The sequence below is a fragment of the Cnephaeus nilssonii genome (assembly GCF_951640355.1).
Source record: "Cnephaeus nilssonii genome assembly, chromosome: 6".
NCBI classification, from domain to species: Eukaryota; Metazoa; Chordata; class Mammalia; order Chiroptera; family Vespertilionidae; genus Cnephaeus; species Cnephaeus nilssonii.
Genome location: NC_137077.1, coordinates 106,095,859 through 106,117,790, shown reverse-complemented (window position 1 = coordinate 106,117,790; position 21,932 = coordinate 106,095,859). Strand labels below are relative to the sequence as shown.

The following is a 21,932-nucleotide window of genomic DNA, read 5'->3' as shown; positions in this document are numbered from 1 at the left end:
TGGGAATCTCAACTCCTGTCCTCTGTTGAGTGTTGGTCTTTAATAAGGTGGAAGAAAGGAAAGCAAATCTCAAAGCAAGGGTGGAATACGAGCTCCCAGCAGACACATACAAATCCTGAGCCTTGCTCAGGGGTCCAAGTAGGAGACACAGAAGGGATCTATCTCGGGCTTTTTCAGTGAGCAGCTAGGGGTTATTGGCTTCTATGGCAAGAGTTCCTGTGTTCAGTTCTGGTGAAGACAGACATTTCTGCCCAGAGATTCATTCTGTCTTTAAAAGCATCCCGGTGTTGTCCACTCATTCTTTTGTCCTCAGAAATCCCACGTGGAGTGGCGCCCACAGTGCCCGGAGTGACAGGATAGTTGTTCGTTCCCAGGTCCAGCCAAGGCTTGGAGGGGGAGCCTTCCTGCTCCATCTCCATTGTCTAGCCATGGGCACACACTCACCCTCCTGTCTAAAGCGAAGGTCCAGCTACATTCAGCTCCTTTTTTTTGAATGAAAAACTTCCTCAGAACATTCTGTACCTTCTTTCCAAGGCTTTCCAAGGCTTAGATTTGAGTCTTCCCTCTCCATTGACTTCCAGGGAGGCCATGGCCGGTTTGTGTCCAGTTCTCTCCTCCTGGCTTGATCCAGTTCCTCATTTAATAACTTTGCAAACCAGAGGAAACCAATCTTTCAGTTCTCATTTCATTCTTGAGTTGTTCGTCCCCCCCTCCCCCCCTTGGCCATGCCAGCTCTGTATCTGTTCATTCTCCTAGTTGGACACCTAGAATGGGGTTTGATTGACTCATGAGTCAGGCCTCCCATCCCACCCCAGCCATCTGCAGAGCTTCCCCATGTCCCAGCCAGGCCACACTGGGTTATGGTTGGGGTCTTGTGTCCAACTCCCCACAGCAACCTGGCATCAGGTGCTCCCTGCTGTGGTTCCCACACAGTAGCTTTCGTACTAAACTGAGAAATCCTTCTGGGTATGTGAGTGTGTTCTTAAACACTGCCTTAGGGGTCCTGAAGGGGTTCTGTCAAGAAGGAGAATAGTAGTCCAAGGTTCACTTTGCCTCAGTGCAGACATTCAGCCAGTTGGTCGAAAACTTCCATCTGTGGTTGCTTTTGTGGTCAGGTCTCTCCACAGTTTCTCTATTGACTAAAGAAACCTCCTGGCAAAATGCTGAGGGCCAGACTACCCAAGCTGGCTATACCAAGGCCGTCATCTGGGTAACACATCTCACTGACCACAGCCTCTCCCTGGATCTCCAAGGCCTGGAGCATACAAGGAGCTCCTCCCCATCTACGTAGATGACAGGTCATGGACTCCACTTCCTAGAACCCAAGCACTTTACGCTCCACGTGCTCCCCACAGAGATGGGCCGTTTGCTGGAGGCTGTGAGGGATGCTAATGTCCTGACTCCCACTGCAGTGTGCAGCCAGGCTGAGCAGGAGCAAGGCACTGTGTATTTTTAAGAATAGAAGCTAAAGGTAAAGGGATTGAGAAGTACGGATTGATAGTTACTGAATAGTCATGGGGATCTAAAGTATAGCATAGGAAACACAGTCAATAATATTATAACAGCATGTATGGTGCCATGTGGTTATAGGAAATGTCAAGGGGAATACTTTGTAAATTATACAATTGTCTAATAACCACTGTGCTATACACCTATAACTAATACTAAATAATCTATATATATAAAAGGCAAGCAACCTGAATGGTTGAACGACCGGTTGCTATGATGCACACTGCAGCAGCCAACCAGTCCGATGGGGGCCCTGATCAGCCCCCCCACAACCTCCCATGCCCCCCCCACCGCCCCGCCGGCCCCACCCCCAGTCACCCCCCATCGGGGGCAGGGCTGGTCAACCTCCAGCGGCACCCTTCCTTGGCCGGCCTGGCCCCTATCAGCCCCCCCCCCCACCCCAATCAAGGGTGGGGCCGGCCAGCCAACCTCCCACATCCCCTCCCCACCACCAGCCCGGCCCCAATTGGCCCCCATCGGGGTGGGCCAGCTGGACCCCTCCCATGCACAAATTCGTGCACCGGGCCTCTAGTATTAAATGTAAACTGTAATTGAAAAAAAAAGAATAGAAGCTAAATCAGGAAAACAAACCTAAACAAAAACAGCCAGGAAGGACACTTTGGAAATTTAAGGAATTGATCTTGGAAGATATGCACCAATACATAATATTGGCACATCAATGCTAAATTCTTAAAAGCTATTAAAGCACTGTAGTCATTTAGGAAAATGTCCCTGTTCTTAGGTTGTATGTGTTGAAATTTTAAGGGATGAAGGATCTTGATATCTACAAATGAGTCAGAAAGAAAGATAATATGTAAAGCTTGTATCTATCAAGTGTGTACAAAATCACTTAGCAAATCTAGGTGAAGGTATTCATTGTCCTCCTCTTTCAACTTTTCGATAGGTTTGAAGATTTTCAGAGTAAGAAGTGAGGGGAGCATGGGGGTACCTAAAGTGAGAATGGGGTTTGATTGACTCATGAGGGAGCCTCTTGCTCCCTGGACAAGCAAAGGTGGGGAAGTGGTTCCCCTTACATCACAGACCCACCCCTGAGTGAGGCAGCTATGAAACGAGTGCCTGAATTTTCTTTCATTTTTAAAAAACAAAAGTAAGTTATTTTTATTTAAAATGTTTATATAGAAAATTTAAGATAATACACATTTTTTTAATTTACCTTGTAGCCTTACCAAGAGATAACTCGTGTTTACCTCTTTTCTTTGCCTCAGTCTGACTAAATACAACTGAAGTGGCCTCTTCTTGAGTGCTTTGGCCCAGCCAAGAGCATGTGCATTTGCTTTCTAACGGACCCAGTCCCAGTTCACTGCAAAAGCATTGCTCTGTGACTGATCCGCTCTTTTGGCACACCACAGATATGTCATGATTTTATGCTTCTATCGCTGCCTCTACCAAGGTAGTACTCCCTCCCTTCCAGGAATCAGTAAGTGACTGCCCCACGTCAGCCAGGGTACAAACGCTGAGTGCCATTCCTTAGGTGGCAGTTATGTGGCGCCTATGGAATTTCTCACATGCTGCTTGGGGAGCCTGTCTGTCTTCTTTTTCTTACTTGTTCTAATAATGATGTTTTTTCTCTTATCATGGTTGGTGAGAGAGAGGAGTCAGTGAGAGGCAGAATCAACATGCTTACATTTAAATGTGATCACTAGGAGGCTAGCTCATGCTTCTTGGGGTCAGTATGCTCTTGAAATGCCAGCTGCACAGTGGTGGGCGCCCCAGTGCTTCAGAAGAAGCAGGCAGGCCACAGAAGTACATCCTAAGACTCCAGATCTCCAGACCTCCACCCCTCCCTCCCTCCCTGACTGCCTCTCAACCTTGGAATGGGGATGGTAAGGAAGCCAGGTAATTAACCTCGGCTCTGAGCAGCTCTGCACAAGACTTACTGGAGTAAGAGGTTATAACTACTGCCTGAGATGTTTTTTATAAATATCAGTTATTTCTGCTATCTCAGGTTTCTTTCACTATGTATAATCAAGAAATGACCCACTCCACCTCCATCCCAGGGTTGTTGGTGACCCAGGGGGCACCCCTGACCCTGTTCAGGAGCCCTGCCAGTAGAGAGCCTTTTGAAAGATAGCATTAGGTTGCTACTCAGCATGCTCTGGTGACAGGAACTCCCCACCACCTGTCCCCCATCCCAGCACCAATAGCATTCGGTGGGAAGGAGTAGTCTGAATCTCCATGAGCAAATGAACTACTAAATGAGAAATAGCATCTATAACTATATGTTCAAATAGTTTAATTTATACATGAAAGAGATTGAGAAGAAAAAAGGGAAGTTTTGAGGCAGAGAAAGAACCTGTCTTCACGGGAGAAAAGTGAGCCCAGCTCTGGCCCGTGTGCCTCAGTTAGTTGAGCATCATCCCATGCACAGAAAAGTTGCCGGCTCAATTCCTAGTCAGGGCACATACCCAGGTTGCGGGTTTGATCCCTGGTCAGGAACCAACCAGTCGATGTTTATCTCTCCCTTTTTCTGCCTCTAAAATCAATAAAAACACACTGGGAAGGAAGGAAGGAAGGAAGGAAGGAAGGAAGGAAGGAAGGAAGGAAGGAAGGAAGGAAGGAAGGGAGGGAGGGAGGGAGGGAGGAAGGGGGGAATGAAAAGGAAGGAAGGAAGGAAGGAAGGAAGGAAGGAAGGAAGGAAGGAAGGAAGGAAGGAAGGGGGGAAGGAAAAGGAAGGAAGGCAGGAAGGAAGGAAGGAAGGAAGGAAGGAAGGAAGGAAGGAAGGAAGGAAGGAAGGAAGGAAGGAAAAGAAAGGAAGGAAGGGAGGAAGGAAGGGAGGAAGGAAGGAAGGGAGGAAGGAAGGGAGGAAGGAAGGAAGGGAGGAAGGGAGGAGAAGGAAAAGGGAGGAAGGAAGGGAGGAAGGAAGGAAGGAAGGAAGGAAGGAAGGGAGGGAGGAGAAGGAAAAGGGAGGAAGGAAGGAAGGAAGGAAGGAAGGAAGGAAGGAAGGAAGGAAGGAAGGAAGGAAGGAAGGAAGGAAAAGGAAGGAAGGAAGGAAGGAAGGAAGGAAGGAAGGCAGCCAGCCAGCCAGCCAGCCAGCCAGCCAGCCAGCCAGCCCAGGCCTTCGTCAGAGTGGGACTCACTAAGATGCAACTGCAAGAGTCTACACCCAGGTTCCTCACCTACCAGCCCTATGTGACATGGTGAAAACTAATAAGTTTAGTCTTTGTGTTTATTTTAAACTTCTAATCTTACTCTATCGCTTATTCTATTTTTAATTATTATTATTGTTACTATTCTGTTTTGGTTTTCGTTGCTATCCCCTTAAAAGTCAATTTATGTACCACACAGCTTAGCATTCAGGAGATAATATGCACCAAAGGTAGTGTCTTGTTCCCCTTGGCTGGTCACTGTTGCATGTGTGTCCATGATTAACCATGGGGCAGGCCCCAGTCCTAGCCCTGCAGCCATACCCTCACTAACTGTTCATACGTGCATGGAGCGGTCACATACACTAGCAGCAGAACTTTCTTTAGCTGTGTCATGAAGGAGGGTGACATACCCTGCTCTTTGCTGGCTGGAGTGCATGTGGTAGTGTCGGTCTGAGTAGCTGGGGGACAGGACTGCCCTTTGGGACTGGGTGCTGCAGGAAAGGGGAATTCATGAGCCCTTGGTTCCTGATCTGCAAGGTGACATGTTTAGGGCACTGGAACACCACTGACACCCTTAAGGACTACCTGCTCAGTTGGCTCTCCATTATCCCTTGTTTTCTTAGAATAAAGATTACTAGAGTACACACCTGAGTTGAATTTTGAAGTCTCCTTTAAAGTCTATAAAAGACTCCTTTTTTTTTTCTTGGAAGCAATAAAAAAGGTGTTATGAATAGAAGCAACCCCCCCCCCCCCCCTCCAGCATTTGCCTCTCAGTGATTGCCCAGAGTTTATTCAAGGCATCTGACACTCCCTTGTGCCTTCATTTCCCACATTTGCAGGTGGAATTGCTCAGGTAGTTCCATTCGTGGAATTGCACTGGATTTGGCTGGTTGCCTCTCGGATCTTGTTTCTACTGAAACAGCCCCGCTCCCTGCCTTCCTTTCAGTAGTTGCTGTGCAGAACCCAGAGTCAGGACAGGTTCGTGTCCATAGTTTCTTCTTCAGACCATTAGTCAGTTTGGGATTCTCTCAGACTTAAAATAGAAGCATCCTTGTTTTCTTTACTTCAAATGTTACTTCTTAAAAGAATCTTATAAATATTGCTTATCTGAAGAAAGTGGTTTTTGATACCAAACAAAAAATGAAAGGACCTCAATTTTTCTTTCCCTGTATATATCCTAGAAGAAGGCATGGGAAACATCTTACCAATATATTTACCCTAAAAAAGTCTTAAAAAGAGCAGACATTCTTATATGAGAAACAGTGGTACCAACCATAAAGAAGCGTATGTCCCTTTGTTGCATTAATTCTCTGTCAGTACTCCACTGAGCCTTCTGTCCCTGTCACAGTGGGAAAGCATCTCACTTGTGGAGCTTGAGGTGGACCCTGTGGCATTTAGGGCTGCAGCCTGGAAGTCTTCGCATGCCGCTGGCCTGCCTGTTTGCCCTGCAGGCACTCTGCAGCCTGGAATGGTGCTCTCTGTCCTTGTCAGCCAGTGCCCAAACATCTCAGGCACCTGACTGAGGAAATCTCTTGTTCTCTCCAGCCAAGAACTTACACAGAGGAGGAACTGAATGCCAAGCTGACCCGGCGTGTGCAGAAGGCAGCTCGGAGACAGGCCAAGCAAGAGGAACTTAAGCGGCTGCACCGAGCCCAGGTAAAACCAGGAGGGGTCACACCACAGCACCCTTGTTTCCAACCAGCTATTCCTTATTCGTGATGAGGGAGGGAAAGGAAGGCAGAGCAGAGGTAGATGGGGTGTCCCACTACCTGAGAGGACAGCCCCAAAGGCTCAGGCCACAAACCCCTGGCTTGATACAACTACAGAAACCTCGATTTTGTGGAGTTTTAGGTAGAAAGGGAAGAGCCAAGCTTTGAGTTTCTAAATTCCTTACTCTGGAATAATTTAAAGTCAACTAGTTCAATTGTCAGAATAATTATTGAGACAATCTGTGACCTGACAGCCTCTGATGGGCCTGGGATTTAGAGGTCAGAGTAGTGTTCCAGTCATCAGCCTCTGTCTGCAGGCCTCACAGATCCTAGACCATTCTAGATTGGGGATGGTGAGGACTAAATAATTTCTGTATACAAAGTCTTAAAAAGAAACCTAAATATAATACGGGTTTTTAATAAATCATATCTATCTACTTGTATTCATAGAGATTAGTACACTAATCAAAAGCTATACAACAATGAGAAACACTAACAGAAAATCCAAATACCAATGAAGTATTCCTCTGAATTCCATGTTTCATCAAGAATCAAAAACCACCAGTCTTTTAGTCCTTGTCTTGCACATTATCCCATATGCACATTATCTGCACTGATACGCCACTGGCTGCTGCTGCTTTGGGGTTGAATGTTCTTCTGATTGCCCATTGTTAGTCCCCATGTAGCACGCAGGAACTTCTCATTACAGATTCTGGCTGGGTGCTCCATTCTAGATTTCTTTCTTCTTTTTAATCTTGGAGAGAGAGGGTGTCTGCAGTAGTGTCCAAGAACCCCTGATAATGCTTTAACAATATCACCATCAGAAAGATCCCTGGTCAATTGGAGAACATTATGTTAAGTGAAATAAGCCAGTCAATGAAAGAAAAATACCACATGATCCCACTCATTTATGGATAATAAAGAACATTATAAACTGATGAACAAAAAGATAGATACAGAGACAGTAAAGCAACAAACAGACTTTCAAATTACAGGGGGAAAGTTAGGGAGAGGTGGGGGAGATAAGAAATCAAACGAAGGACTTGTATGCATGCATATAAGCATAAACAATGGACGCAAAACTCTGGGGGGTAAGGGCATGTATGGGTGTGGGGTGGGGGGGGTAATGGTAAGATATGTACACATATAATACCTCAATAAAAAATAATAATAATAATAAAAAATTAAAAAAAAAAAAAGATCCCTGGTCAGTGTGGCTCAGAGGCTAGAGTGTGGCCCGCGCACCGAGGGGTTGTGGATTTGATTTCTGATCAAGGGCATGTACCTGGGTTGCAGGTTCTATCCCCAGCCCTGGTTGGGGGTGCATGTGGGAGGCAACCAACAATGTCTCTCTCTCCACTCCCCCTCTTCTACTTTCTCTAAGGAGCAATGGAAGAAATATCCTCGGGTGAGGATTAATACCAAAAAAATGAAGAAGCAGAAAGGTCCTAGGCTGTAGTATTTAATTCCTTCTCACAGGAATTTAATCTACTTCCTCTCTTTGAACTGCCCCGAGAGAGGCTGGTCTTTCCTTGATGTGCACCCATATACATGCTGCTGACTGATGATGGGCCCTGGAGACATGTTCTTCACACACTGGGCATGACGCCCATTAACTAGAGCCTTTCCAATTTTAAAAAATATATATTTTATTGATTTTTTACAGAGAGGAAGGGAGAGGGATAAAGAGTCAGAAACATCGATGAGAGAGAAACATCCATCAGCTGCCTCCTGCACACATCCCACTGGGGATATGCCTGCAACCAAGGCACATGCCTTTGACCGGAATCGAACCTGCGACCCTTCAGTCTGCAGGCCGAAGCTCCATCCAATGAGCCAAACCAGTTAGGGCCCAAATTTTTTACCTTATTAGCTTTTTCCCCTCTGTGTGTTTGCAGGTTGTTGGCCTCCTGAAGGCTAGGAGATGAGAGGGTCTTCTGTTGCTTTATTCCCCACAGATCATCCAGCGGCAGCTGGAGCAGGTGGAGGAGAGGCAGCGACAGCTGGAGGAGAGAGGTGTTGCTGTGGAGAAGGCGCTCCGCGGGGAAGCAGGTACTGTCTGGGCTGTCCTGTGAGGAGGTTGTTCCTAAGGGAAGCCCCTACCCCAACCCCCATAGTAGGGCTAGTTTTTTATCACCTCAGCTTCTTTTCCAGTAGGCTTCTCTGGGTCCCTTCATCACTGAGATTTGGGCTTCCTGTAAAACAAAGGAAAGAAAAGCACCTCTGTGTGTAACTGCCCCAAGGCCCACACCTGTTCTTCCACCCTGTCTTAGAGCTTCCATTTACCTGTGGGATGAAATCTCAGTCTACTTCCTCTGTTGATGGCAAGCACTGGGCCTTCTCCCTTCCTCCTCCTCTTTTCCCGCCCCATCATTTTCTCTGGAAGAAAATAACTGGGAATAAGGGAGACCTATACCACAAGAAACCATCATAGAACTGCACAAGCAGAGCCCCTGGCCTGCTCTCCACATGCCACCTTCTGTTTTTGGCTCTCCAGGCTCCCTCTCCTGCCCAAGCTGCTCAGGGTATGTGAGGACGCACGCCCCACAGTGCACTCACCACCTACTGTGGGTTGAGCACACGTATTTCCCAGTGTGAGCCCAGGCTCTGTATTTCCTGGAGTCTGGTTACTCAAGGCAGGGTGGGAAGGCTCGGAGGACTGTGGCGGGCCAGCACTGAGTAGACATTGGGAAATAGCTGTGAGGGCCATTGTGCTTGGTGACTGCCGTTTCTGGGGAAAATCCAAGTGTAGTGCGGAGATACCCGCTGTTCACCCAAGGAGTGTGTGGGGTGGGTTAAGCACAGTTGGGCACAGAGAAAGCGAGGAGTTATCCGGAATTCCAAGGGCTAAGAATCCTATTGGTGCAAGACCTGAAACCACTGGGGCCAGCCCCAACCGTAGCTCCAACACAGGCATGGAGTGATTGAAGTCTGCTTTTTCAAGAATCCACAGTCTCTGGCTGTGGAAACCTCCATCTCTTGTAGAGAGCACAGGTTAAGCATTCAGGTTGTGAGGCTGGGGATCCAGAGAGGTAGTAACTTAACTTTGCGGCAGCACCTTCTTCCTTCCTTATTCTCGTGGCAGAGGGCCATGCTGTGTCTCCTGGTAGGCAGGCTGCATGTAAACCAAAGAGCCAGGGATGGGACCAGTTGCTGCCATCGGATCTTGCTACAGAACTGACCAATGGGGAGACCTTGCAGGATGTGCCTGGTGTAAAGATGAATTCATGGGGTTCTTTAAGACTGACGTTCACATGGAGGGAGTCAGGGTCAGACATAGAAGTAGGTGTTTTTCCAGGTTCAAGGCCTAGAAATTGCAGTTGAACAACTGACTCAGTGATGACCTTCAGGTGAAGAGATGGGGTGGGGGGAAAAGATGAGGGTGTGATGTTCTTGGTTTTGTGCCTTACTGATGCTTGACTTACTGCTTGAAGCCCAAGTCACCAAATGAAATGCAAATACTTGAACCACTGAGGAGCCAATGAGCCAGAAGCCTGGGATGTGTGATTGCAAGGCAAGCACTGGCTCTGTGTCAGGAGTGGAGGTTCAGGTTCACCTAAAAGGGTCCCTGGCTTCCAAATGAAGCTGTGATGTATCCACCATCCAATTTGTGCTCCGTGTCCTGCATGCTCTGACTTGGCCTCCTCAGTTAAGCCTGAGCCCCTGGAGGAAGTTGGCCCAAACCTACCAGAGATGCCCTGTACCTGCTATAAGCAGCTCGCAGGGCCTGCCCTCGCTGCTTTCTCTTCTTGCAGAAGAAATCAAGAGGGAGCCTGGGCCCATCGTCCCTTCCACCCTTCCCCACTGATCCCTTCTGCCAAAGGAGAAAGTGAAGGGTAGATCTCCCAGCACACAGTCAGACCAGCTCAGCAGGGTGTGCCTCCTTGCTCACAGAGTCGGAGGTTTGAGTGGCCACCCCAGGGCTGATGGTTCCCGTAAAGGACTTGCGGGCCTGCCAGCCGCCATGCAGTCTGAGCCTGTGATGGTGCTTCAGTGTTTCTGCCGCAGGCTGCGTGGTTCAAACTGCTGGCTACCGGGGACCGGAAAAAAACGTACCACTGAAGACTGGCAGAGATTTTGCCAAAATTCCTCTTTCTAGCTGTTTAGATAATTTTCTTTTCATAAACATATACAGCCAGGATTTTATCTGAGTCATTGGTTTTCAAACTTGTTTTTTAACAGCAGAACCCTTTTTACAAACCAAATTATAAATTCAAGTCAAAAAGAATTACTTTAAAATGTTAATCAACACAAATTTGAAAATTTGAAAGCACTGCCTCCACTTGCAGTTCACACCTGTGTAGGGAACATCCTGACACACAGAGGTAGTTGCTGCAAATGGTAAGTTTTTAACAGCTCACCTGGAGATCTCAGGATATACATAGTTTAAATGATGCAGATGCTTGACACTAAAATAGAGTACTAGAAATTGTTTTCACAGGTAAATCACTGACAAATCTAATAGTAGTTCATATTCTTCATAAAGAGTATATCTCAGATAAAAGCTCCCAAATATACAATGAACACAAACCCAGCTATGCTATGATATTGTGGTTTGTGTGTTACCCACCTAGAGGACCTCATTGTGACAAAAGCTGCTTGAGGCTGAGAGAGAACTCTCTTAGGATGCTGACCTGTACACTTGTACAGGAGTACTCTACTTGCCAGAATGTCAATGAATGAATAAATGTCCTCTTCCCTAACACATTTACAGGGCGTACAGATACCTGCACAAAGAAAGCAGAAGAAACATGGTCCTGAGGGCTTCACAAAAGCCATTTTACCTGGTAGTACAAATTAATGTGTTGATGGTCTTCGGTGGGTTAAAAGTTGGCATATCAAACATTTGAACATGGAGTAACTTATTTAAGTTTTTAAAAATAAGGTAAAAGTATTTGTGAATCAGGTATTTGGGAGACCCCTGGAGTAGCACTTGAAAAACCCTAGGGTTCCACAGAACATTTTGAAAACCACTATTCTAGTCCATACTCTTCCCAGCAAGGCTTTACCAGAAATCTCCATCCAAATTCATAAACATCTATTCTGTTTATGGAGACAGGCTTCAGCAGCTCCATTGGGAGGTTTTCTCAGGATGCATTTGGGAAATTCTAAGACTATAATAACTCTTACCATAAGAATATATTTCCAAATATGTTTGTTTTCCTTTTCTTATTTAAGCACATCACTTCCAAGGCCCCCCTTTTGTCAGATCTCCCAGTAGCCCTGTTCCTACTTGGCAGAGATCACCTGTGAGGCAAATCTGTGCACACTGGCCACTTCTTCCTCTGCTGCTTCAGCATTACTCCTCCTCTGGTTAGTTCGGTTGCTCCCAGCTAATCTTAGTATAGCATGACAGTCTGGAGTCTTCCAGCTCATTTCCCCCTCATCAGCCCCTTCCCTGGGAGGCATACATCTGGTCAACTTATTTTTTGGTCTCACTGGCTGAGGGGGTCAGACTGCCCAATTAGCCAAAATGCCTTCCAGAGGAGAGATCTGATATGGACCTGCCATCCATTGGTCTCAACTTACCCAAGGCTCATGAATATCCAGGCCACCAGGGTTAGAGTCAGAGCTTTCCAGCCAAGAGCAAGACTAAGACTGACATGATTTCTGATCTGGAGCATCTGGAAAGCCCTTTTTGTTCATGGAACCCTGATTCAAACTTAAACCAATGGGTCAACCTTGAGCATGAGTTGAAAAATCATTCCAGGTTTGCATTCTACTTTCTTGTGTGTCCATTCTTAAGGGGGAACCCTGTTAGGAAACAAAAGGCTGCTAGGATCAGCATTCAGATTGTGAAATGTAGAGGAAAGGGAGAGAAATAGCAGCTGACCTTGATTGTGCTCTGCATTTGCTTATGATTCTGCCCAAGTCCGGTCCCTCGGCACAGCCCAGCCTCTGCATCTCAGGCACGTAAAGAACATAACATCCTTACCGGAGAGCCACATGGAGCTGAAAGGCTAGGAGTGCCAGTGGCCAGCAAACCTCGAAGAGCCTTCAGGCAAATAGCCACAGCTCAGTTCCTGCTTTTAGAGAGAAGGCTGGCTGAAGTTAGGGTCTAACCTCAGAAGAAAGAGCATCTCCTTCCTCTCATCCAGCACAAAAGTGGTTCTGCGAGGAGTTTGGTATACTCACCAGTGGGGCCACATGTGTGAATTCTTGAGAGAGCTCTTTAACCCTAAGGACTGGTGTCCTTGCCAAGCTTTTTTAGGTGGTTTATGTCTTGCCTTCAGAGCTCAGCCTGGGGTCTCTAATATTCAGTAACTAAAGAAGTAGTTGCCCCTGATCTGCCCTTGAATTTTTAAAATCTTCTTAGTTAGATAAGGTTCAGTCCTAGCAGGGCCAGAATTCCCAACAAATCCAAGGCCTTTTGTCCTAACTAATCATTCGAGTTATAAACAGAATCACATTGATATTGGCTATTAACTCTGTCACCTGTGGTTAGTGAACACTCCTCCCACCACCAGGAAATACATATAGCTCAGCATGTGTGCACACAGTGCACTTTCAGAGAGATGCATGCTTTCCAGCTGTCTCTCTTCTCCCTCTTTCTGTCTCTCTTTGCTTCTGATACTTTTTGATATTGATTGCTTTGGGTAGGGGGGCACAGGAGGGTTTTATCAGATCTAGTAACTCTCTCTTCATCAATTCCTTGTTGTAGACTATTGGGGAGAGTCTTATTACAGTGACCTCATCGACTTGCATCTGGGTGGTATGTATAGCAGCATCTGTTGCTGACACTAACCCTGCTGACACCCTTCCCTCACCCGTTCTCATTAGTCCCTGCTCACAAATGAAAGAAGAAACCAACCTGTTAACCAAATGGCAAACACAGGCTCTTTCCTATCTCATAATGGAGCAGGGTCCTCCCCACTGCCATATATACTCCAAAGAAGATCTGAGGTAGCTTTTGCTGTCCAGGGTTCTCTTAATTTTTTATAATAAAAGTTCACCTACCCCATCAACCTCACATCTGCATTCTGGTCCTTCTGATAACATTTTGGTTGTTTGACAACCAATACACGCACACGCACGCGCACACTGTGTGTGTGTGTATTGTGCCCTGACCAGCAACCTCTGCCTTGGATCTCATCCCTCAGAAGTTGGAGGTGTCATATCTACCAGGAAGCTCACTGCTAACCACACTCGAGAACCAAACATCTGAAGAACTCAGCCTCAACCATTTTCATTAGGATGTGCTCACGTTTCCCCTAAGAGAATCAAGTGCATATAAAGGTGCCACTTGTGATTTCTATCCAAATTCACCAAGCTTGAGGCTATGTTGACAGATACCTGTAATAATGCCCCTCCCTCTTTGCTCTGTCCTGGCACTTCCTTCACAGTTGTTTTCATTGAACACAGGAAAAGGCTAAGAAGGTGGTTCTCAGCATGGCGTCCCAGGACCAACATATCAGCATCATGACTTGGGAACTTGTTAAATATACAAGTGATCAATCCCCACCCAAACCCACCAAATCAGAAACTGGGGTTAAGGCCTGGTTATCTGTATTTTAACAAACCTTCCTGATGATTCTCAGACCCTCTAAAGTCAGAGAACCACTGCCTTAAAAGAAGTCAATATTTTTTATGTCTTGCTGCATGAAACTTACCATTTGTATCAGATTAGAGAAATAACCAGTCCAGGAGTCTCATTTCTAGACTTTGGGCAGTTTTGCTCCTGGAAAGTGAACGTCTTGTCAAGAGGAGAGCCAGGCGGCTGCTTCTGAGGTTCATGGTAGGAGGCCTCTGGCATTCCTCTTCTGGAGTTCCTGCCTTCTGAAAGGTCTTCATCTTCCCTCTCAGAAGTGGCCTTAAAACTCACGAACTGGCAAAAATCATTCTCATTTTTTACCACAATCTCATCCTTTTAAGAAAATCACTTTTTAGCTCATTCCTTTAAAATCCAAAGGTATAATTCTGTGGTTCCTACTATGAGACAGTACCATATTCTTAGAGAACCTCCATCAGTAAGGAGGCTGGCTCTTGGCTTTGTTGGGTGGGTTGGGAGTGACTGGTCTCTCTGTCCAACCCCATTGTCCCATGGATTCCACCCTCCACAGATTCCTTCAGTGCCCCAGAGCTTCTCAGGGACTTCCACACTCATGGCCATTCATGCTGTAAAAGGGCTGATACTTACATTCCAATTAACAAAACGCATTTCTTGTTTAATGTCTTTGATTCCTTTCCTGCCGCCTCCTAACACTCTTGGGGGATGTTTATGTCATTTTTTAAAAATGTTTTTAATTGATTTCAGAGAGGAAGAGAGAAATAGAAACATCAATGATGAGAGAGAATCATTGATTAGCTGCCCCACACTGGGGATCGAGTCCGCAACCTAGGCATGTGCCCTGACCAGGAATCAAACCATGACCTCCTGGTTCATGGGTTGATGATGCTCAATCACTGAGCCACGCCAGCCAGGCTGTTTATGTCATTTTTATTAAGTGACTCTCAATATGTGAAAATATGTGGTTGGATTATTGTTGTTTTTTAATTCAAAATATCCTGGAAGGAAATGTCAAAATCAATTTATTTAAAAGTATATTCACCCTTCCCTCCCAGTTTAAGATGCTGTTGCCACACTGATTACCTCATATGTCTAGTTTTGTTTTCTTTATCCCCATTGCTGAATGATAAATGTAGTTGGCTGTTTTCATTTCTGTGTTCCTAAACTCCCAACTACTAGCCTTTCAGATTTAAAATTCCAACAAATTCTAAGGGAATAATAAATAAATAAATAAATAAATAAATAAATAAATAAATAAATAAATCTCAGTGTGTCTTCTGAATTATGAAATGCCCCCATCCAACACCTGATAACCCTGCTACTGGATTCTCATCAACTCATCATTTCTTTTTCAGCTTACGTGATTTCTGTGTAAACGTTAGACTGCTCCTGTGGGTTCTGCTCACCACAAAGAGGCTGCTACTGCCCTAACAATGAAGCATGAGAGAAACATCCATTCCAAAGGGAGTCACTATGAACCCAGCCAGAGAGCAGGGGTCCTCCAGCCCCACTCCCATCAAGCTCCAGGAGGAACATTTAGATAACAGAAATAGGTCCCTTTCAGATTCTGCTAATGTTTTCTTCTTGGAGCACTTGGTAATATTCATTATTTTAGGGGAGGAAATTATCCTTTTAAAATCTGAAGCCTGAAATGTCAAATCTGATTGCTTCTCTACTATTGCATCCCCAGAAGGCCACCCAGAGACCCCATTGCTGGGCCCAGCTCTCATCAAAGCTCAGAGAAGTCCAGACTCCTAATGCCTGCCTGGTGCTCTGCCCATTACACTATATTGTTCCAGTAGGGTCATTTGATGGCCATCAGCTGACTATATAAAGGCTCCAAATCTGTATTCGAAGTCTCTTTTTGAGCCACAGAGTACAGAGAATAAAGATCCTTTCTTCACTTAGCTGAACCTTGTTATTTCAAAACAAACCATTAAAATGACAGAATGAGCCTTGGGCCAGAGAGATGACCTCACCCCCTTCATCTTCCCAGGACACTAGGCAGGCTCCCCACCCTACCCAGTCAGCACATTTTGTTGCACCAGACAGATAGATGACTGGAAACCTTTATATAAAAACCATATCTCTGAATAACTAAATTAAAAATGTACAGGGAGGGGGTAAATGAGGGTAAAGTTGTATGGGAAATAATACAATAGTTAATGAATAATAATATAAGAATAAAGTCTGTGTTTCATATACTCACAACTGTAAACCTAATATTGCTTATCCTGTATACACCTAATTTCTAGTTTTCAAAGATTTCACCTGTTGATTGATCTCAAAGGGAAATTGAAAGAACATGAATGGTTTAGAAATGTAGCATAAAGGACTGGAAAGTGGTCTTTTATTGTTGCTGGTGAATTGGGGTGAGAGGCACAGAGGGCCCCCCACAAGCCTGCTTATTTCCTTCCTTTCTGGGTCTTCCTGTTCTGTTTGCTTCTTTAATTTGATGTTCTAGATTTTGGCTTGTCTTTTTGGCTGTTTTTGCATAGGAACTTTAAAATCCTTGAGATTTCCCAACATTCTTCTGTGTACATGTGTGTGTACACTTGTGAATGTACACACATATTGTATGTGCACGCACATGGGTGTGTTGGATCGCAATTCTTATATTCTGTTTTCTTGGGGTTTTTTTTTCTCTATCTTGCCTTTATTCTAGAGATCCATTCTGTACTAAGTTATTTTTAAATTAATCCTTATTGTTGAGATTATTATAGATGTCCCTCTTTATTCCTCCCATAGCTCCCCTCTACCCAGTTCCCACCCCACCCCAGGCCCTCGCTACCCTATTGCCTGTGTCCATAGGTAATGCATACAAGCATATAAGATCTTTGTCTAATCTCTTCCCGCACCCCACACACACTCCCTTCCCTCTGAGAATCGTCAGTCTGTTCCATTTCCATGCCCCTGATTCTATTCCATTCACCAGTTTATTCTTATTCTGTTCATCAGATTTTTTATTCATTTGATTTTTTAGATTTACTTGTTGATAGATATGTATTTGTTGTCACTTTGTTGTTCCTGTTTTTTATCTTTACCTTTTTCTTCTTCTTCCTCTTCTTAAAGAATACCTTTCAGCATTTCATATAATACTGGTTTGGTGGTGATGAACTCCTTTAGCTTTTTCTTGTCTGTGAAGCTCTTTATCTGACCTTCAATTCTGAATGATAGCTTTGCTGAGTAGAGTAATCTTGGTTGTAGGTTCTTGCTATTCATCACTTTGAATATTTCTTGCCACTTCCTTCTGGCCTGCATATTTTCTGTTGAGAAATCAGCTAACAGTCTTATGGGTGTTCCCTTGTAGGTAACTAACTGTTTTACTCTTGCTACTTTTAAGATTCTCTCTTTGTGTTTTGCCCTTTGCATTTTAATTATGATGTGTCTTGGTGTGGTCCTCTTTGGATTACATTTGTTTGGGGTTCTGTGTGCTTCCTGGACTTGTAAGTCTATTTCTTTCACCAGGTGGGGGAAGTTTTCTGTCATTATTTCTTCAAATAGGTTTTCAGTATCTTGCTCTCTCTCTTCTTCTGGTTCCCCCTCCCCCATAATTCGGATGTTGGTACGCTTGAAGTTGTACCAGAGTCTCATTACACTATCTTCATATTTTTTTTATTCTTTTTTCTTTTTGCTCTTCTGGTTGGGTATTATTTACTTCCTCGTATTTCAAATCATTGATTTGATTCTCGGGATCCCCTAATCTACTGTTGAATCCCTGTATATTATTCTTTACTTCAGTCAGTGTATGCTTAATTTCTGACTGGTCCTTTTCCATTTATTTATTTATTTGTTTATTTATTTATTTATTTATTTTTGGCATTCTCACTAAGATCCTTGAAAGTCTCACTAAGTTCCTCAGAGGTTTTTAAAAGATTCTTGAGTAACTTTATAACCATAGTTTTGAACTCTATATCCAGTAGTTTGCTTTCTTCCATTTCTTCCATTTGTGACATGTTTCTTTGTCTCCACATTGTGGCTGCTTCCCTGTGTTTGTTTCTATGTATTGGGTGGCTGCTAAGTCTCCTTGAGTTGATAGAGTGGCCTTGTGTAGTAGGTGTCCTATAGGGCCCAGTGGCTCAGCCTCCCCAATCACCTGAGGTGGACACTCTTGGTGCACCCCTTTGTGGGTTGTGTGCACAGTTTTGTTGTAGTTGAGCCTTGATTGCTGTTGGTGTCACTGGGAGGAATTGACCTCCAGGCCAATTGGCTGTGGGGATCAGCTACAGCTACAGTGGGAGAGCTGCTGTGCAGGAGACACCTTTATGGGGCAGGACTTGCTTCAGCGGGGCTTTGGTGCTCCCTGAGTCTGCCCCTTGAGTGTGTTACTTGTGGATGTGAAGAGTTGTAATCTGGTATGGTCTCACTCTGACCACTGGGTACACTTGGCTCTTGGGTCTCCAGGGAGGTGCAAAGTCAGCCACTGCCTGGGGCTACCCAGCAGGAGCTACAGAGAGGTCTGCAGATTCCTCCTCTTTGTTTGGGGTTTGGAAGTGCCCAGACGAGGCCCAGCTGTGAAGCAAGGCAGGCTGGTGCTAGTGCCAGTTTTGGGGGCCTTTTATTGATAGATTTGGGGCTCCCTGACTCAGTCACAGCTTGTTTGACAGGTTTTCAGTCTGAGAAAGGACAGACCATTCTTATGCAAAAGCCACTAAACACAGCTTGGGTGGTGTTGTAAATTGGGTAGGGTGGGGTCTCAGGGAATCACCAGGGCAGAAGGAACAGAAATGGCTGCCAATCAGCCCTGCACTGGGAAGGTCCCAGCACAGGAACAATGACCACTGCTAGCACCTCCGTCTGGAAGAAAGCTGCCCCGTGTTCCTGCCCCGATGCCAGACAGTCCAGTTTCTCTCTGTATGTGTCTGGGTCCCCCAGAGCCTCGCCCGGCACTGGAGCTCAGAGGAAGTGGGAGCTTGTAAATTCAGTTGGAGGTGCCGGCCTTTTAAGAGGAGCAGCTGGGTCTCCAGAAGCCTGTATGTCACTCAGCCCCAGTCTGCACTGATCTTTACTGTCTGTAGTTCTTAGGGCCCGTAGGGACTTCTTTTCCCAGCTCTGGGACCCTGGGCTGGGGGTGTGGTGTGGTGCTGGGACTCCTTGCTCCTCTGGGAGCCTCCGCAGAGGCAATCTCCCTCCCGATTAAAAAAGCTGCACACCCAGGTGCCGGACCAGCCTGTTCAGTGCCTCCGCACCTCCTACCAGTCTCAATGTGCTTTCTTCTTTACCTCTCTAGCTGTAGGACTTCCACTCAACCAGCTTTCCCATGGTTCTGGATGATAGTTCTGTATTTTACTTGTAATTTTGATGTGGTTGTGGGAGGCAGCACGTACAGGCATTTAGCTATGCCGCCATCTTAAGATTTATCTGTACTAAGTTTTATAACACAAGGCACTCCCCTAGCCTGTCATATGTATATAGACTGAGCCTGCTGGGACATAGACCTTCCAGCTTACCACTCTGCAGCTTTGCAGCCAGCCACCTTGACTCCCTTGTAGGGTCACAGCATTTGTCATTGCCCCTGGGTTTGGGACTGGGCACCTCAGTTTTACAAACAATGCAAAGGCTACCTCATGTCGGGCATGGCATTTATTGATATGGAGCAAATAGGTTTCTGGGTTAAGGAGTCAGAACAGTTGAGTATAATCTTAGTCAACAAAATATTGGGCCAATCTTCCCTTGCTTCTGACTACATATCCTGAACAACGCAGAAAGGAAAATCAGGCTTGGCCAGTGTGGCTCAGTTGAGCATCATCCCATACACCAAGAGGTTGCTGGTTCCATTCACAGTCAGGGCACATGCCCGGGTTGTGGGCTTGATCCCCAGTAGGGGGCATTCAGTAGTCAGCTGATGGATGTTTCTCTTTCATAGATGTTTCTATTTCTCCCTTTCCCTTCCACTCTCTTGGAGGCCAAGAGGAAATCAAAATAAAAAAGAATCTCTTCCTATTTTAAAAAAAGATTTGCTTTATAAAAAAGAAAGATTAGTGAAAACCCTATTCCTTATACCTACATCACCAAGAAATTCTACCAATCTGGCTTTCTGCAAGTTTAATCTGTTTGATTGAGCTCGGAAATGAAAGGTAATGTCCCTGATGTTTCTTAGGGGAAAAAAGAATGAAATTCTGGTAGTATCAATAGATTGAATTGGATAAAAAGGTACTTCTGCAATGCTGAGTCAGTTATCAGTAAATATTGTGGCATTATAGCCAAAAACAAGTGTGAGAAATGGAAGTCTGCCCCAGACAGTTGCCCACAAAGACTAGCCCAGGGTCCCTGGAGCAAGAAAGTGGAGCTTCAAAATGCGACTGAGAAGTAAGCATGCCTCTTGCCTACCCATGATACCTTGGAGGCCAAGAGGAAGTCAAAAATCAAACAGAATCTCTTCCTATATGTAGGATTTTCCAAAAGTAGAGCTGGAAGGGAAGTACTTAACTCTGGGGTGCTTTACAGATTTTTGTGCATGAAACCAGCTGTGGTGTATCAAAAGGGAAGGGGCAGAGATTCTGAGCCTAAAAGGATGATATTGTATGATGGTTGTGACTTGATTATTTGGAATTTTGTATTTTCCTGTGGAAATACAATTATAAATAGTAGCTCAGCTCACAAAAAGCCCATTTTCCTCATAATGTTTCTAGTATACAGTATTAGGCCCTAACATTCTAGGTCATACAGGGTTTCTGTTTGTTATGTTTTTTTAATCTTTATTGTTGAAAGTATTACATATGTCCCTTTTTTCCCCAGTTGACCCCTTTTAACCCACCCCCGCCAGGCCTTCACCACCCTGTTGTCTGTGTCCATGGGTTATGCATATACAGGTTCTTTGGTTGATCTCTTCCCACCCACCCACCCCCGCCTGCCCTCTGAGATTCCACAGTCTGTTCCAAGCTTCTATATCTCTGGAACTATTTAGTTTATCAGTTTATTTTGCTACTAGGAGCCTGTTGCACGAAGTTTCGTGCAATAGCCTTTTCCTTCACCTGGCTGCCGGCACCAGTTATCCGCCAGCAGCAGTTTTCCTCTGGCCACCCGCCGATCAGAGCGCCTCCCGCCAGCACGATCGGCCACCCCGAGAGGAACTCCGATCGGGAGGCGCTCCGATCGGGCGGGTGGCCAGAGGAAAACTGCTGCTGGCGGAAAACTGGTGCCAGCAGCCACGCAATCGGCCACCCCAAGTTCCGCCACCAGCGTCTTCCGCAGCGCCGGCCATTTAAGCCGGCGGAAGGCGCGGGGGTCGGGGACTCGCGAGTCCCCGCCCCCCGCTCCTACCGCCAGCCAATCGGCCACCCTGAGTCCCGCCCCCCGTGCCTCCAGCCGGCCCAATCGTGGGCATAGCGGAGTGATGGTAATTTGCATATTACCATTTTATTAGGTATGATTAGATTGCACATATGCATGAGATAATGTGATACTTGTCTTTCTCTGACTGACTTATTTCACTTAGCATGATATTCTCCAGATCCCTCCATGCTATCTCAAAGGGTACAAGATCCCTCTTTTTCACTGCTACATAGATTTCCACGGTGTAAATGTGCCACAGCTTTTTTATCCACTCCTCTACTCATGGGCACTTGGGCTGTTTCCACATCTTAGCTATTGTAAATTATGCTACTATAAACATTAGGGTGCATATATTCTTTCTGATTGGTGTTTCATGTCTCTTAGGATACATTCCAAGAAGTGGGACCGCTGGATCACATGGCAGTTCCATAGTTAATTTTTTGAGGAAACTCCATACTGTTCTCCACAGTGGCTGCACCAGTCTGCATTCCCACCAGCAGTGCACTAGGGTTCCCTTTTCTCCACATCCTCACCAGCACTTGTCATTTGTTGATTTGTTGATGGTAGCTATTCTGACATGTGTAAGGTGATACCTCATTATCATTATAATTTGCATCTCTTTGATGATGATTGGTGACTAGGCATTTTTCCATATGTCTCTTGGCCTTCACTATGTCCACTTTGGCTTTAGAGAAGTGTCTATTTAGGTCCTATGTCCATTTTTTAATTAGATTGTTTGTCTTCCTTTTCTTAAATTGTATGAGTTCCTTATATATTTTGGATATTAACCCTTTATCAAATGTATCATTGCCAAATATGTTCTTT

General features: G+C 45.4%; 1 protein-coding gene across 4 annotated transcripts in view; it reads left to right on the top strand.

Annotated features, from left to right (window-relative positions):
- Positions 1-21,932, top strand: part of MICAL3 (microtubule associated monooxygenase, calponin and LIM domain containing 3) — a 181,965-nt gene that overhangs the window by 140,354 nt on the left and 19,679 nt on the right. For all 4 annotated transcript variants that reach the window (XM_079774887.1, XM_079774881.1, XM_079774882.1 and 1 more), the window contains 2 exons: positions 6,162-6,272; positions 8,284-8,377. In XM_079774887.1, coding sequence (XP_079631013.1) covers positions 6,162-6,272; positions 8,284-8,377 — 205 coding nt within the window. The remainder of the gene's footprint in view (positions 1-6,161; positions 6,273-8,283; positions 8,378-21,932) is intronic.